A 17,391-nucleotide genomic window follows, 5' to 3' on the forward strand; every position below is an offset into this window, starting at 1 on the left:
CTGACAGAAGTCTGGTCACCTAAGCTTGGCTTCCGTAGGAAACCAGGCCTGCATGCTGCCTGTGGGGCCGTATCAAGAGGTTGTTGAATCGGTAGGATCACTGTGATTAGTTGCAAAGAGTGTCATGGGACTAGAATTAGGTAGCTACAAGTTAATGTAAAATAAGAATGTCCAAATCTTAAAACTTCCATTATTTGTACACTGTACCGCTGCTTGGGAAAGGCTTTGGGGCTTCACACCTGCTCCCCCCATCCCTGCTTTCAATTCCATCAGGCATCCCGTCTAAAATAATGATTAATGCCTGACTTTCTCCTGATTGTTATTGTGCTCCATTGTAACCTTTACTGCAATGGGAAGACGTTATTGTGTTACAAACAAAATGACTCAACTGTAATAGTTTTTATTTATTATGTAACTTTGAACTTAGGCACTTGTGTTTTTCAATTTGTTGTCCGAGATTGCTCTTAGTAGTAATAGTATGGCATGTATTGGAGTGATAGTATGTAAATATATTTTAGGTAAAAATTACCATTTCTTTTTAAAATCTTTACTTGTATATTTGGCCAGTTTCTGTGTCAGCCGTTTCCTTTTTGCAGGGTGCTTCAACTTTGACAGGGAAGAGAAGCCTGGTGTTGTGTGCTGACATAGCGTATCTAACAGAATGAATAGGTAGACCAAGGTGAATTCTACCGAGTATATTTTCTGGTTTTTATAGCAAAACAAAAAAAGTAATGCCACTGATTTCTCATTCACCTTCTATATTGTGTTCCCTTCCTTGTCTTTGTTCAGTGTAGAGCACTGGAGCAATTTGTTCTTCAAGAGAGCATCCCTGAAATACATTGTTTCTGACAAGGAGCAAGAGTCTATTAAACATGTGGCTTATGCTTTTTGTAGAAGTCAACATGATAATTAGTAAATATGAGATTGTTTTCTTAACGCACTGGAGTGCAAGAATGGCAGGATATCTGGCATGTTTAATAGAGTATGGAGACTTCCTCTGTCTATGGCTGCTCGAAGTTTTCAGAGTTGAGAGCTTTCCCCAGCTGTTTGCTGATTTAATTAGACTTTTTCCTGTCAAGAAATATGAAGGTCAACACATGCTTAGAAGAATCTGTCATTTATGATGATTAAATACTCAGAGACAGATCTTCAAAAATCAGTGGTGCTCTCTTAAAGGATCTGTTTTGTTTCAGTTCTGTGTTGGCCTGGAAAACAAGCGGCTATATTGTAGGAGCTTGTAAATAGAGAGGTGGCTGTTTGTGCAAGGCTCTGAAGTATCTGTGGAAACTGAATGTGGCTACTGTGTCAGAGAAGGGATTCCTGCATTCGAGTTAGTTAATGAGTGGTGTGGAAATAGAGACTGTTTATTAGGAGATTGTCAGTGCGCAACAGCATGGTAGCCATCGAGCTGCGTGTGTGCTGGCCTTTCCTTAAACTTTTCCCTCTGTGAGTCACGGTGGCAGCACGCCTCCCCACGTAGCCTGGGCCGTGCTGCTACCTGTGCTGTGCAGTCAGCTGGCTGGAAAGCCACTGAGAATTGCTCTAGGTCAGCAGTAACGTGGGGTTAGTACCTTGCTGCTTCTGGTAACACTGGCAAAAAGATTTAAGTGTTTACTGCAAGGCTCTGCACTGCGATTCTGTGCATCTTGTCCTGCTGTTTTGGTCGGGAAGCTGGAGGAAATGGTGGGATTCTTTACTGAGGAATTGAAAATCTTCCCATGCATGTTGGCTCATTGTTTATTTTTGCAATTATTTGCTTGTCTTCTGCATTTCCTTGGTTAAAAGATAAATGTAGCAGCAGCGGATTAAAGATGAGCGCCTTTTTCACCTCTGCAAGAGCTTTGCCTGTGCTTTTGTAGAAGTTGGATGAAAATCTATTTTGTCCTGTGGATGTGAATATTCTGGCTGATGCTGCAAGCGTTGTCTCAGCAGTCTGGCTTTGGAGGGACAGGTTCAACTTTCAGTTTTTGTTTTCCCTCCCCAAATGAATTCCCATAGTAAATGTAAAATCTCTGCATAATATTGAAAAGCTCACTGAGATAAGGACATCCTGTACAAGTGTCCTGTTACTTAAAGGCCACTGAATGTTCATAGTACTAAATAGGATTTCTAAACAGATGGTCATAATTAACATAAAATACATCCACACATCAAGTCTATTTGGTGTTCTGGTAATTATTTCAATGGTCCGATACTTTAGCATTAATTAAACTGTAGCACAGCCAACAATGGGATCGCCGTGAAAAGTCACTGAATTCAAATGCAGAGGGGAGAGCTCAGCTTCCCTTTTTCCATCAATGGAAAAGAAAAATAGAATCCTAAACGTGTAATTAAAACATTTGTGTATTTGCATTTCTAACAAGCTGCTAGGGTAGGCTTGTTCATTGCCTTGAAGTGAACTAACTGGTCTCTGGGTTGCATGGAAAGTCAACATCGCGGCACATTGCAGGGAAGGGTGGGGCTGCTCAGCTCCTAGATGAAGCTGTGAATGTAAATCTGCCTGACGAAAGCTTCAATGGGAGCGGTTTCGATGAATTTCTTAGGCCTGTTATCTTTTCTGTAGAACTTAAATTATATAAAATTGTCTATCTTTCAGAACAATGTCTCTGTTTTTTCTCTGGAATACAATTACGTGACAGAATTACATGGTACTGCTAGACAGAGTGCTGATTTTTAAGACAAAAGACTTAATAACAAGTCAGCTGAAGTTGTTGCTTGCTTTATCAAGACTGTTGTCCAAAATGCCTGGATATTCAGTATATCGGGTATTTTCTTTCAAGCTTACTGAAGTGGAGTCGCGTTGTTGTCGGGTAGAGATGTGACAAGCAACACTGAACACCGATATCTCTGCCTGGGAGAAGAGCCCTTCTGAGGGGTTCTCAGGAAAAAAGGGGAAAAGGCATAAGAGAATCATAAAACTAATCTTACTCCTTTAGTATCTTCTAACTCTCAACAGAAATGCCTTGGAGAAACAGAAAATGCTTCTTTAAAAAAGTGAAAGGCAGTGTTTAGTTTGGTGTCTGATTAAATCCGAATAAGAACTTCAGAAGGAAGGCATTGTTCTACTTTAGATGAAAACATGTAATGTTTTATACTCCCTCATTTTGTGTGCCGTCTCCCCAGGCCCCTTCTGCAATCAGGGAATGTTTTTAGCGTTTTGAAAATTTGAGTTTAGATGGGATTGATTCATGCTTACACACTTTCTGCGCCAATAAATGTCTTCCTTTTCCTCCACCAACAGTGTATATAATCCCATGAGAAGAACTTTAATGCCGTTTATTGTGAATATGTTTAAATTTAATTTCTGGTAGTCTGCGTTGATTCAGTTCATGAGCCTTTTTTCGTTCAGTTACTAAAATTAAGTTGTTGGTTTTTTTTGACATGATTCATTTTTATTCTGTAAAATATTGAAATTGTATTTTTATTAAAAATTATTCTAAATTATCAGAAAGCATGTTTTAAATAATCTGTTATTCACTTACAGCTGCCAAAACGTAGTACAGTGAAATAATGGTCTGCTAGCCTGCTAAACAAGTGTCCAGCTTCCACAATGCCTGTGCAGGCAGCTCAGTGGACAGAATTTCTGTCCTGCCCAATCTGCTACAACGAGTTTGATGAGAATGTGCACAAACCCATCAGCTTAGGTTGCTCTCACACTGTCTGTAAGACCTGCCTGAACAAGCTTCATCGCAAGGCATGTCCTTTCGACCAGACTGCCATCAATACAGACATCGATGTGCTTCCTGTAAACTTTGCACTCCTCCAGTTAGTTGGAGCCCAGGTATGATTTAAGCAGCTTTTTGTTTTGCCACTCCGTGTTATTAGCATTTACGTGCAGTACATGTGCTGATATTTTCCCCTCATTTTAGGCTGAGAAATGGCAAGGCTTTGACTTTGTGCTATGTTAAAGTCCATGTGTACCCTAAAAGGAGCTACACCATTTTCAGAACCATCCACTTCTCAGGAAATGAAAACTTATTCTACTTGTAAGCTGAATTCTGGTTTAAAAAGGCTCTTGAACTGTGACTGGAGAAAAAAAGCCTATTAGGATATAAACAATTATGTGTCACTAGAAAAGGAAGCCTGCAGACTACACTCATTCATTCTAAATTTTCTTGCAAGGAGTCTCATTTCTACATGTCACATGTTCGAAGTAGCTAGCTGTTCAACCAAGTTCCAGAAATGTGTGTGTAATTTTTTTAAATATGCATGATGGCTTTTCAGTTGCATTTTCAGATAGTGGCTAATCAGGCCAGGAATGTTCCCAGTGCTGTCTCGTAGCAGTGGCAAAACAGCGATTATATAATCAGTACTGTGCTTTATGGGGACTAAATAAGTCTGTTCACCTTCTGCTGATTCATGTGCTTTTTCGTTTTACTCTGGTAATAACACCTAGGTGATGCAGTAAGGACGCTTTTTACTTTCCTTTTTAATGCCTTATCACATGCCTAGACACAACGATTGGTAATAACACTATGTGTCAGTGTTCTCATTTCTCAAATTCATCTGTTCCTTTCTTTTTTTTTTTTTTTGTTTCTAAATTTGTGTCTAGTCACTGCCTTGATCTTACAACGTTTGTTTTCATGGTCTCCTAACTTCTTGCTACGTCTTTCAAACAATTGACTGTATTATGACTAATGTTCCTTCTATTTTCATAGTCTGACCTTGTTAATCCACTTTGAGTTTTTCCACCAGTTAAGTTTTCTAGTTCTTCTCTTTGAAGACTTCAAAGCTATTTGTATGTCTATGTGCCTTTGTGCTTAAATTATTTTTTTTAAATTTGTTTTTGACTTTTTCATACTGTATTCTTGCCAATTGAATTATAACTTCCCTGTCTGTAGTAAATCATGCTGGTCTTGTACACTGATCATCTCACAAATCTTGTGTTCTTCATTTATCTGTTAACTACATTCTCATGAGGCCTTGGTTATTGTTTTTTGTGTTTTTTTTTTTTTATCCTACCTTTGTTTTTCATGTGTTAAATACTAACAAAAGTAATCTTTCATTACCACCATGATATTTGTCTTTAGTCCTTTCTGTTATTCCTTATTGCATTCCAGACAACATGGGTGGGTCCTGTCTTCTCTAAAAAGCATCGTACATCTGCAGTGTTATGTAATTAACAGTAGTGATGTTGGTACCATCATAGGCTTGTCAGATGGATATATTTAATTTTTTTTCTACCCTCTTCCTTGCATTTTTGTAGGTACCTGATCATCAGACAGTAAAGTTGAGTAATGTAGGAGAGAACAAACATTATGAAGTAGCAAAGAAATGTGTTGAGGATTTAGCACTCTACTTAAAGCCATTAAGTGGAGGAAAAGGTGAGTTTCTCCTGAACAGCAGAATTTTGATGCAGCAGATTGGCTTACTTTTAACAGCATTATGTTTTCAGCATTGATTTTAGGCTTCAGTGGGATAATTCTCATTTTCAGAATAAAATTTCCCTTATGTCTTTAAAAGCTTATTCACACCTGTCACACTTGGTTCTTAATTTCAAGTTTACAAAATACTCTTATTTAATAATATTTCCATGTACTAACTTTGTATTAAAGCAGAACTTTCCTCAAAGGAAGGGTTTGACGTCAATTTAAGACTCTAATTAAAATTCTTTTTGATAATGAGTTGCCCAGAATTGCCCAAGAGAAAGGAAGATACCTGTGATTAGATTCAAGTCCGAGAGACATACATATACTATTAGACATTTTTGTTTGCCTTGTTTAGATTAATTTGCCTGATAAAAAGCAGTAGTTTACCTTTTCTTTCCTTCCTCGTAGGTGTTGCTAGCTTGAATCAGAGTGCACTGAGCCGTCCAATGCAAAGGAAGCTTGTGACACTAGTGAATTGTCAACTGGTAGAGGAAGAGGGTCGGGTTCGAGCTATGAGGGCAGCTCGATCACTGGGAGAGAGAACTGTTACAGAACTGATCTTGCAGCACCAAAATCCTCAGCAGCTTTCTGCCAACCTTTGGGCTGCTGTCAGGGCACGGGGATGTCAGTTTCTAGGGCCAGGTAAGGTAATTGCAGAATCTGCAACAGAGTATGTTCAGCTGTACCTTTTCCTAATGCAAAAACGTTCCTTGGAAGTTTCTTCTGTGCAGCTGAAAGTGCAATTACTTCTGGTTTTCAACTTTAAGCTAAGAAGAAAGGGAAAAGAAGAAAAAAAAAACCTACAAGTTAATAGAACTTGCTTTCTTAAAAGGTTTGGGTTTTTTTCTGCCTTATTGACTGTTCTTTGAAATGGTGAGGAATTATTTAAAAACTCCCAGCAAAGAAGAGTAAATAAACATGCTTTCTGCACAGCCTGTAATGCAGTGCAACTAACATAGACTAGTTGTACTGCTACCTGTGATCAGAATTTGATAGAAAACTGCAAATGTTCTCTTGTTCATCCAGTAGGTGTAAGTACACTCAGCCTAACTTTAATTGCAGCATACTTTATTTTTAAATTTTATAATGATGGTGTTTCTATCTTCAATACAAACAACAAATTCTTAAAGTATGCTGCAGAAGTAAGCACGGAGATGGGAAGGAAGTTGCGTTTAAACTGGAAGTATTCCTCTCATGATTCTGATAATTGATGGTAGCGTTGCTGTGCCATTCTCATATTCTGTACAGCTTCATGGTGTAGCGTTGTTGAAATGTCCAAAATGACAAAGGCTATAAGACTACACAGTAGAAAAAAGTATAAAAGGTGCACCAGTGATACTTTTATTACTGAAAATCAGTCTTAGCTCTTTAAATTTGCTGTATAAGTATTGTTCTAAATAATCTTTCTAAATTTCTTAAAATATGTTTACAAAGCTTTGTTTTAATGATTAGTGAAATAAAGTAGTAACGAGTTAAGTTCGAGATAATTCATATGTTCCTACTTACGGTGTTAATGTGTGGTAGCCTTACTGGTTTCTGGCAACGTATTTCTATGCCTATCTTATGTTTTTCTGTGTTAAAGCTATGCAAGAAGAAGCACTGAAACTTGTATTACTGGCATTGGAAGATGGCTCTGCGCTCTCAAGAAAAGTTCTGGTACTTTTTGTTGTGCAAAGGCTAGAACCAAGATTTCCTCAGGCCTCTAAAACAAGCATTGGTCATGTTGTGCAGCTACTGTATAGAGCATCATGCTTTAAGGTAAAACACCTCAATTAACTTCAAAATATTTGAAGTTTGTTACTGTGAACTAGTGCAATTCCAAAGAACCCTTCCTGTGATTAATCCTTCATCTATAAAATGTTACGTAAATTCAGTTTCTACACATTGGAATAGTGTAGAGAATATAGCATAAAACTGACATGAAGTAGTTTAAATATTGAAGTTCTCTGCCAAAGGAACAAATAGTCACATGTGGAAGTAGCTGGAATCAATTCTGGAATTACCACTCATTCCTAATTGCTGTTCTTCCTCTGGAAATTCTCTCCTAAATACAGAGGCATGAAACATGACACTCCGAGCCTGCGTCAGGAAGAAGTAAAATATTGTCACTTTTGGCTTTGTTTTTTGTTTGTTTTTGAATCACAGTTAAGAACACGGTTATCATAATATCTAATATTTAATGTCACTAAACAAACATCGTGAAATCTGTTGCCGCCTTTTATGACAACTGTCTTAATATTTATAGTGGCCTCTCAGGTTAATATTGTACTCCTTAAATGCCACTATCTTCAATTTTTTCTTCTTCTGTATCATTTAAGTCAATTCTGGAGTCTTTCTTGTTTCTTAGTCATCTACTATTGCTGGGCAGCAACAGCTACTGGTAGAACTAGTAAATATCTTATCAGATAACTGATTTGTATGTTCTGTGACTTAAGCAAATCTGATTGACTACTAAGTTGGAAGTAGTGGAGTTGATATCACAGGTTTTTTTACTAGTGACCCTGTAAAATCTTGAAGAGCTGGCTGTTTTGCCTGTATGCGCTGCAAGCAGATGAACAAACACACACAAAAAAAAAAAGCATATGGTAAATATCCAGCAGTAATATAATTCTGTGTTTTGTGCTGGGTAGCTCTTTTTCTGGTAGTCTTAGAGATTTTTTTGTTAAAGAAGGAGTGTTTACATATCGCTGTTTATTAGGTCACTAAAAGGGATGAAGATTCTTCTCTGATGCAACTTAAAGAAGAGTTTCGGAGTTACGAGGCTTTGCGGAGAGAGCATGATGCCCAAATTGTTCACATTGCCATGGAAGCAGGACTTCGAATATCACCAGAACAATGGTCTTCCCTTCTTTATGGTGACTTGGCACATAAATCACACATGCAATCCATTATCGACAAGGTTTGTCAAGGGGATGGTTTTAGTATCTTTGTAATATTATAGTTGACTGTTAAATGTTATACTGAAAATCCAAGAACTACTTCAGTTACTTTTTTGTCTTTGGTTTTATCAAATATTGATTAAAACTAGAATGAAGACTTTTCCTCACTGTAGTGTACTCTTCATATGAAGACATTTTGTTTTCTAGTATAGTGTTTTTTTGTGTCTTATGATGAAGCTTCATAGGGCAGATTCTGAGTTGAGAAATGAAATTTCTCTCCACTGATACTTGCTATGTACTATCTGAAGACACTGCTTATTGCATTTAGGAACCAATGTAATGAAAATCTTCTTAAAATTAGCGGTTCACAGCTGTATGATGCAACACACTAATACTTAGTTTGTTTTCAGCTCCAATCTCCAGAGTCTTTTGCGAAGAGTGTACAAGAATTGACAATTGTCTTGCAGCGCACGGGCGATCCTGCAAATTTAAACAGGCTCAGGCCTCATTTGGAGCTCCTGGCAAATATAGATCCAAATCCAGGTATGCAAATGAATCTTATTTTAAGATCTCTTCACATTCTTCCTATCTAGCAAAGTAAATTATATAAGATAACCTCTGTTCCTAGTTTCAAAATTCCTGTTAATTAATGTAGTGTGTCATAAACTCTTCTTCAGGATTCTCTGAATTCTATGCTACTTTAGTGTTTTGGTAGAGTTGTCTCATTTATGATACACTTAGAATTATTGACAGAGACAAGCCTGCTTTTTAATAACTTTAGATGCAGCATCTCCAACATGGGAGCAGCTGGAAAATGCAATGGTGGCTGTAAAGACTGTGGTACATGGATTGGTGGATTTCATTCAGAATTACAGTAGAAAAGGACATGAAACTCCACAGGTAACTATATTTGACTATTGTATGATATGTCTTAATCTACCACTTACAGAAAGATGCAACTTTGGAAAAAAAAATAAAAATAAAAAAATGGTTAACCTGAAATATTAATGGCGTTTTCTGTGGAATAATCAGTGGTACTGTTAACTGCTGCATTCAGGTTTTGAAAACGTAAAGTTTCTGAATATGGAATACAGGAGAGCTTACTGAAGTGAGATTCGTATAATAGCATAGTACTTAACCCATCAACAAGAGATTTCTGAGTTTTCTGATTAAAGATGCAAAATTTTAAAACTTCTTAAATGTGTGTATTTTTAGGCTATTTTTGTCTTTTTATTGGTGTATAAGCGGAATGTCTTTTATTTGTGTTTCTTAAGCCACAACCAAATAGCAAATACAAAACAAGTATGTGCCGAGACCTTCGACAACAAGGGGGATGTCCAAGAGGAACCAACTGTACTTTTGCTCATTCTCAGGAAGAGCTTGAAAAGTGAGTATAGGAGACTCTTTTTTTTTTTTTTTTTTTTTTACCCAATTTAAATCCAAGCAGTTTTCCTTAGAACTTTGAAAATGGTTTCTTCTATGCATTTATTCATTCTGAATGGGTTCATGAATGTCTTGAAGTGACAACTTGTAATGTGAACTTGAAGGTACAGTAAAGCAATGCCTGGAAACTAATTGCATTTTTTTTTTTAAATAGAACTTTACTTTATATTATCACTATGTATTATGAAACATCGTAGGTTCAGTCTGTCAGGGATTGGTTATACTGTCCACAGGGGAAAGAATGTTAATTATATTTTAATTAAGTAGTAAATTGAGTTTTTTACATAATATGTAACATATGCATTTTTAAAACTGTTTTCCTGCAAATCCACTTCCAAAGAACTGCAGAAGTGAATCTTCTTAGAGGAGGTGGTTTTTGGTTACAGGGAAAACACTGATGTTCTACTTGCAGATTCGGCCAAACTGTTGAAAATAAATACCAGTGTAAGCTCCTGTAATTTTTGGTTATAATATTTATCTCAATCCCTCTCTTTAGTCAGTTTTACAAATAAATCAAACTGTACAATAAGCATTTCTTTAATCATCTGTCTTTTCTGTGTTTGCATATGTTTGTTTGTAGATACCGCCTGAGGAACAAAAAAATCAGTGCAACAGTGAGAACGTTCCCCCTTCTAAATAAAGTTGGCGTAAATAGCACTGTCTCGACCACTACGGGAAACGTAATTTCTGTCATAGGAAGCCCTGAAGCAACAGGGAAGATGGTGCCGAGTAGTAATGGAATAGCTAATCTAGAAAGTGGTGTTCCCCAGTTGATCCCTCGCTGTGCAGACACCTCTTTGAGAGCTTTGGAGAACACCAAGAAGGGAGGGAAGACTGGAGCCAATGGCCAGAACGTTTCGGGATCCCCTACAGAATCACTACCTGAAAAGTTGGTAACATTTTTTTTTTCATAAAAATAACTAACCACAATATTTTGTCTTTAGATTATCAAGGCAAGAAAGCTTGTGGATCAGAGATAATAGGTACAATTCTGGTCCTAGCTTACTGTTGCTGGTGTTGCTTATTGACTATGGAGTTGTGCAAGATCTTGTACTGCAGTGCGGACATCATACAGAATTTGGATTCAAGCAGTCAGAGCAAACATCAGTTGTTTTAGCTGTTGAATAGTTCTATGTAATATAAATTTTGCAAATCTCTCTCTATATCTTTTACTCTGTTGTTCTCAACTGATATATAACTTAGTATTGAGCTATTACATAAAAACAAAACAAAAAAATGGTACTCAAAATTTGATATTCATGCAGAAGTTTGTGGTTTTTTTCCTTAAATCAAGAAAAATCTCTTTATAATAAATCCCTTTATAGTCCTGGAAACCTTCCAGGTTTCGGGTATTGCCTTAAAAATGCTTAGGTACTTCTTTAAGAAACACTGAACCTCTCAATTTTTCAAAGCCTTTGTCTTTACCAGAGTACGCTTAGAAGTAGTACGTAAGCTTATGAGGGTATACCAGAACCATCTATATATGCTTTTGAGTTCTTTTATGAGAGTCTGAGATTTGATAATATCATCAGTTTGGGGTGTTAAATTAAAATTTCAGAGCAAATGACTTCACCTAACTTTTCACTATCCATAGGAGTGTGTACACAGAATGCTGATTACCTGAAATAAGTTAAGGTCTGCTTAAAAATTCCTTGGTAATCCTTTTTCAGTAAAATTGGTTCTCCACCCAAGACTCCTGTAAGCCAGGCGGCAGCTACCTCAGCTGGTCCTCCCAACATTGGAACAGAAGTGAACTCTGTGCCTCCAAAATCCAGCCAGTTTGTTCCCAGAGTACCTGTCTACCCTCCACATTCTGATAATGTTCAATATTTCCAAGATCCCAGGACTCAGTTGTCGTATGAAGTTCCACAGTACCCCCAGACAGGTGAGTGAGATGCACACCAATACGATAGGTCTGAATTCTCATCTAGATAAACCTGCGTGTTGTGTGCTAAGAAATAACTGGTTTCATTTTAGTGGATTTCTTTCAGTTTTGTGGATTTCATATCAGCTGAATCTTCATTTAGTAGAATACTGTTCCACTGCTGAATATGGGAGGGACCTGTAGTCTGCTTCCAGTATTGGTGATTCTTGGTTTTGAGTGCTGTATATTATGCAACTTGTACCTTGATAATCCAGAGCTTGAACCTCAGTATCTCTCATGTACTTTTTCCTTCATTAGCATTTAAACAGGTTTAGTTAGGCTCACTCACCTTGTGCCCTATCCATGGAGGATAGCTGTAGCCAGGATTCAGACCCAGAGGCATTGCTTGCTTCTAGTAGTGTTTAATAAACAAGAGAAATGCCCTGCTAGATTACATGTATTATTAGGAGTGGTTTTTTTTTCCTGCTTTAGTCATTCAGAGTCATGGGGAAGAACAGTGTTTTCATGTACTATGATGCTCTTACCTCTTTGTATTTGCTCAGATGTTTTTGAAAGGTTTCAATTATCTTTTTAGGTTGCCATATGCATGTTTATGTTCAAACTATTAAGACTTCGTTCTAGCATCAGGTCATTCACAAGCTATCAGAACAAATGTTAGAGGTGTTCAGGCAACTCTCTCCAATGAAAAGGAGTAAACCAAGTGTGAAATGGTTACTTAGAAACCTTTGAAATTATTTATTTTTAGCAGTATAGCTTTTATTTTAGAGGTGCTATTTTAACTGTGTATATAAAGAAGTGTTTAAAATGCTGACTTTTTAGTTACATAGACAGTTAAACTGCAGTATCTGGGAGCAATGGCAGAGAAAGTTGGTTTTCCAGATTGGGTCGTGCTAGTAAAGGGTCAGCACTGCAACTGCAAATGTGGTTGTCATACATGAAATTATATTCCATTAAAGAGATGATAGGGTCAGTAGTGAGTTTGTAGAAATGTGACACTTCATTCTCTAAAGGTGTAATGCTTTACTTAATGCTATTTGCAGTTTTAGAAGGTGTAAATTTATGGGTCATTTGTGGTCACATTAAATATACCTTTTTCCAATTTTCAAGGCTATTATCCACCACCTCCAACAGTACCAGCTGGCGTGGCTCCCTGTGTTCCTCGCTTTGTGAGGTCCAATAATGTTCCAGAATCCTCCCTCCCACCTGCTTCCGTGCCATATGCCGATCATTACAGTACATTTCCCCCTCGAGATCGACTGAATTCTCCTTACCAACCTCCTCCTCCGCAGCCGTATGGACCAGTTCCTCCTGTCCCTTCTGGAATGTATGCTCCAGTTTATGACAGCAGGCGCATCTGGCGCCCACAGATGTATCCACGAGATGATATGATTAGGAGCAATTCTTTACCTCCCATGGATGTGATGCACTCATCTGTCTATCAGACATCATTACGTGAGAGATACAACTCTTTGGATGGGTATTACTCTGTGGCTTGTCAACCCCCAAATGAACAGAGGACTGTGCCTTTACCAAGGGTAAGTGAGAGCCAGAAAGGGAGAGATTAAGGCTTTATTCTAAAGGTCATTACTGAAGAGTTGGTAAATAATTAGCATAGGCCTCCTCTGTTTAGTTGAGGTTACAGAGATAAGAAATAAGACCTGGACAAAGTTTTTGTTCTGTTTTACAAACAAAATAAATTGAGCCTGTGAAATAGATTACTGTAATCTGGATTAGGACCAGAGCAGTGCTGCCTCTGGAATTCCTGTACAGGTCGATTGAATTCATTACATATTGATTGAGTTCATTACATATTTTAAGATTTGATTTACCATACATGGACTGGATTTTCCTCCAGATCCTTGCAGGATTCTTCTAGTAATATCACTGGAAAATTACAGTCCCAAGGGAATATGTTGTCCAGGTGTGTCTACTGCAAGTATTTACCTTTTGGTTAGAGTATGGCAGAATAAACAGAACTATCTTTATTATTGCTAGGAGCCTTGTGGTCACTTGAAGACTGGTTACGATGAGCAGTTAAGACGGAAGCCAGAGCAATGGGCACAATACCACACGCAGAAAACTCCTCTTGTGTCGTCAGCCCTTCATATGGCAACACCATCTCCAACACCACCTTCTCCTCTCTTCAGTGTAGATTTCAGCACAGAGGTGGGAAGCCAAAGAACTTCTTTATTTTCCCTTCCTATTTCTGTAAGAAGCCATTTAATATTTCTAGTAAAGATTTTCCTTCTGCCATCTATTGTTCAGAAAATGAATTCCTTCTTTTAGCAAGAGGAGAGTAGTATCTAATCATGAATACATTCAATTTGTTATTAAGCTGATGCTAAACGTGATTGCTGAAAAACTTCAAAAAGCGAAGAGGTCAATTCAATTTCCTTTCATTAAAGGAAATATAACTACGTTGAACTTGCTTTGTGAATTTCACAGAGTGAGTTTGTTGTTTTGTGTTTGTTTTTTTTTTTTGTTCTCCACACATAGGAAACAATGGTTGTTTTCCACTAAGGACCTTCCTTATCATATTCCAAATTGGCATTATGGCATGATGTGTAGACTGAATCAACCTGCAAAAATGCTTGTCAAATCCTAGAGAATATATACCCATTAAAAGTGACAAAAGATACTGGCAGAATATTGTGTACCTATGCAACACAGTTCTGTAAGCAAGAATGGAAATTTACCAAATAGGAATTGTGTGCTTTAAGTGTGGGGGGTAAAAAATAATAAATGAAAAAAATCATTGTTTTCTATACATGTAACTTAAATGCATCCAAGAAACTCTTTTGAGAATGAGAACCACTGTACCAAGCACTCTTTGCTGTAGATTACTGGTTTCACTGTTCACATTTGAGGCGTTCTACTGTAATTATTCAGAATAGGTCTTGTAAGGTAGATAAACCTGAAGTCCTTCATGGGTGTATTCAAGGTATATCAGGATTTAGGTCTTCATCCAGGTTGGAGTGTTCTGAGTCGTACTTCTATCTGCCACTGGCTTCTACAGTAAAGAAAAATGCATGGCTTCCTCTGAATTAACTTACTGTAGGTAATCACACGGAGAAACCCACTGCTAATATAGCGACACTGATTTCAGCCTCTTATCTTGGCAGGTCAGACAGTTACTTGTACTGGGAAAGCCTTACCCTTCTTGGACAGCTGTCAGCTGCACTGGTTTAAAATTTGATTGTTGCATGGGTTATGCTGTCCCTGAGTCAAGTCTTGAACATGGATATACCTCCTTGGTTGACTTTTGAGATAATATGATTAAATAGCAGTAAATGTCTTTTCTTATTTTAAGACTGAATTCCCTGTTTTTCTTATTTATTACTTATTTATTCCCTTTTCTGTAGTTCTCAGAGAGTGTCAGTGATTTGAGTGGAACTAAATTTGAGGAAGACCATCTCTCTCACTATTCACCGTGGTCTTGTGGCACTATTGGCTCTTGTATAAATGCTATCGACTCAGAGCCCAAGGATGTGATTGCCAATTCAAATGCCGTGTTAATGGTAGGGGTTTTCTGCATGTTATCTCATTAGTGTAATGATACTTACATGCTGAAGTGTCTTCTGTTTGATTAAACAAGCCTTTTTTTCTTTTATTGACAACTTCTATTCTTAGTATTTTAGTTTAAAGTAGCTTGGCCCATCTGAAATTGTTTGGAGTACCTCTTCCCAGTTTTGTAAACAAACTACATGTTTATGTCAGTGACAGGACGTAGTGCCAGGAATAAAATTCTCAGACATCTGAAGCAACCATGTTAATAACACATCCCTCTAAATCAAATTTGTATTCAAAATGTTTTGAGTAGATGGTCTATAAATGGATTGGATTCACTAATTTTCTTTAAATGTATTCTCTAATTATTGGAGTGATGGGATAAAAATGTTGACTTCTCAATCCTGTCTCTTTTATCAACTTTTTATCATCTGATTTTAATGAGTGAGGGGAAAAAAATGAAGTACTTCAGGAAACAAAAAAAGAAATGTAGTAGGAATCGTGGCACACAGCTTACTTTTGGAAGGCTGGAGAGCTTATGCTTTTTAGAGACTTTCTGTTACACAGTGTAGCAGGTTACCTTTATGTCCTGTGTAGAACATACAACCAAATCTTATAATTTCTCAAGTGTTTTTAATACTTCCTCCTAATACAGGAAATGGTACTGAAGGACCTTAAAGCAATAGTGGAACATTTTCTGCCTGGAAATACTAGCTTGGAAAAAAAATAGTTCTAATACTGGCAATAGCTTTCTTACGGTCAGTTTGCTGTTAAAAGGCAATAGTGAAATCATCGTGGTCCATCCTGGCTCTCTAGTGGAACTGTTTTTCTTCACTGTATTCAGCAACAGTAGTCAGAAAGTCATTTGCCATCTGAGTTATAGGAATGACCTCAAACAAGTCTGTGTATCTCTTTGTTCCTTAAATACATAGGATTTGGACAGCGGGGATGTTAAAAGAAGAGTGCATTTATTTGAAACTCAGAGAAGGGCAAAGGAAGAAGATCCTATAATCCCGTTTAGCGATGGACCGATCATTTCCAAGTGGGGTGCAATCTCCAGGTCATCCCGTACAGGTTATCACACAACAGATCCTATTCAGGCCACTGCTTCCCAAGGAAGTGCAACTAAGCCCATCAGTGTATCAGGTACAAGTACAGGCTTCCTATTGACAACGTAGCATATATCACGAGCATTTCTTCATGCTTATATTTATTACAGCAATGAAGATGTAAAAAACTAAAATACCTGTATGTTCTACTTCTTAAGAACAGATACATATATATATATGTGTGTATATATATATATGTGTGTGTGTATATATATATATATATATATATATATATATATAAATATAAGATAATGCAAACATATTTTAAATTGTTACAGATTATGTCCCTTATGTCAATGCCGTTGACTCGAGATGGAGTTCGTATGGCTCAGATTCCACTTCATCAGCACGTTACGCAGAACGGTATGGACTTGTCCTTGGTATAGTCAGTTAATTTTTTTTTTGTAGCTGGCTAATGTTTAATATCCCTGAATGTAATTTAAAAAAATATTTACTAATAGACCTTCTTAATTTTTAAAGCAATAGATTTTTTCTATCCATCATAAAGACTTTGAAAAACTAAGTTAAAACTTGTGTAGTCTTTAATACTAAATACAGGAATAATATCAGATTACTAGCAATGTTACTCTTGAGACACCTAATCAAAGAATTAGTCAGGTACTGCCAAGCTATCATGTCCAAATCTGATCTTGACTAGTTCAAATTTTCTTACCACTTCTTACCAATAAGTATGTTTGCTTCATATGATGCTTTGGGGTACTGTTAATATACCCCTTTCCTCCCTTGCCATGAAGATGAAGAGTCATGTAGTACCTTAGTCATGTAGTTTGTCCAAAAACCTGATATTGATAGACTGTTTTTTTTGTCCTTTGATTTAGAAAACTTGCTTTTAATTCCCAGTTTTACCTTCTTTTCTCTTAAAGGGACAGATTCATAGTTACAGATTTGTCTGGTCACAGAAAGCATTCCAGCACTGGAGATTTATTAAGTATTGAATTACAGCAGGTAAGATCAGATATACCATGTGCTTAAAAAAAAAAAGATCAAATAAACATTCTTGATATAACCTACAGAAAATAGTGCGATTAACAAGATGATAAGTAAGTTACCTAGGCATGAGTACCACGGTGCTTCCTGGGGTGCAGGTGCATAAGGACAGCTAGTATGACCTGTTCCGTTGACATCAATAAGACCATTTTTGGGATAAAGTAGTGGACTTGGTAAATGTCAGTAGATAA

General features: G+C 37.1%; 1 protein-coding gene and 1 non-coding gene across 3 annotated transcripts in view; both read left to right on the plus strand.

Annotated features, from left to right (window-relative positions):
- RC3H2 (ring finger and CCCH-type domains 2) overlaps positions 1-17,391 on the plus strand; it is a 29,652-nt gene that overhangs the window by 4,230 nt on the left and 8,031 nt on the right. For both annotated transcript variants that reach the window (XM_032200045.1, XM_032200046.1), the window contains exons 2-17: positions 3,485-3,781; positions 5,207-5,324; positions 5,778-6,011; positions 6,952-7,127; positions 8,068-8,268; positions 8,659-8,791; positions 9,030-9,148; positions 9,523-9,635; positions 10,272-10,580; positions 11,362-11,576; positions 12,684-13,111; positions 13,572-13,742; positions 14,939-15,094; positions 16,016-16,229; positions 16,471-16,555; positions 17,077-17,158. In XM_032200045.1, coding sequence (XP_032055936.1) covers positions 3,551-3,781; positions 5,207-5,324; positions 5,778-6,011; positions 6,952-7,127; positions 8,068-8,268; positions 8,659-8,791; positions 9,030-9,148; positions 9,523-9,635; positions 10,272-10,580; positions 11,362-11,576; positions 12,684-13,111; positions 13,572-13,742; positions 14,939-15,094; positions 16,016-16,229; positions 16,471-16,555; positions 17,077-17,158 — 2,985 coding nt within the window. In that variant the 5' untranslated portion in view covers positions 3,485-3,550. The remainder of the gene's footprint in view (positions 1-3,484; positions 3,782-5,206; positions 5,325-5,777; positions 6,012-6,951; positions 7,128-8,067; positions 8,269-8,658; positions 8,792-9,029; positions 9,149-9,522; positions 9,636-10,271; positions 10,581-11,361; positions 11,577-12,683; positions 13,112-13,571; positions 13,743-14,938; positions 15,095-16,015; positions 16,230-16,470; positions 16,556-17,076; positions 17,159-17,391) is intronic.
- Positions 8,455-8,570, plus strand: LOC116497096. Its single transcript, XR_004254075.1, has one exon. It is a non-coding gene; the product is annotated as a small nucleolar RNA SNORD90 (small nucleolar RNA).

The sequence above is a fragment of the Aythya fuligula genome, chromosome 19 (genome assembly GCF_009819795.1).
Source record: "Aythya fuligula isolate bAytFul2 chromosome 19, bAytFul2.pri, whole genome shotgun sequence".
NCBI classification, from domain to species: Eukaryota; Metazoa; Chordata; class Aves; order Anseriformes; family Anatidae; genus Aythya; species Aythya fuligula.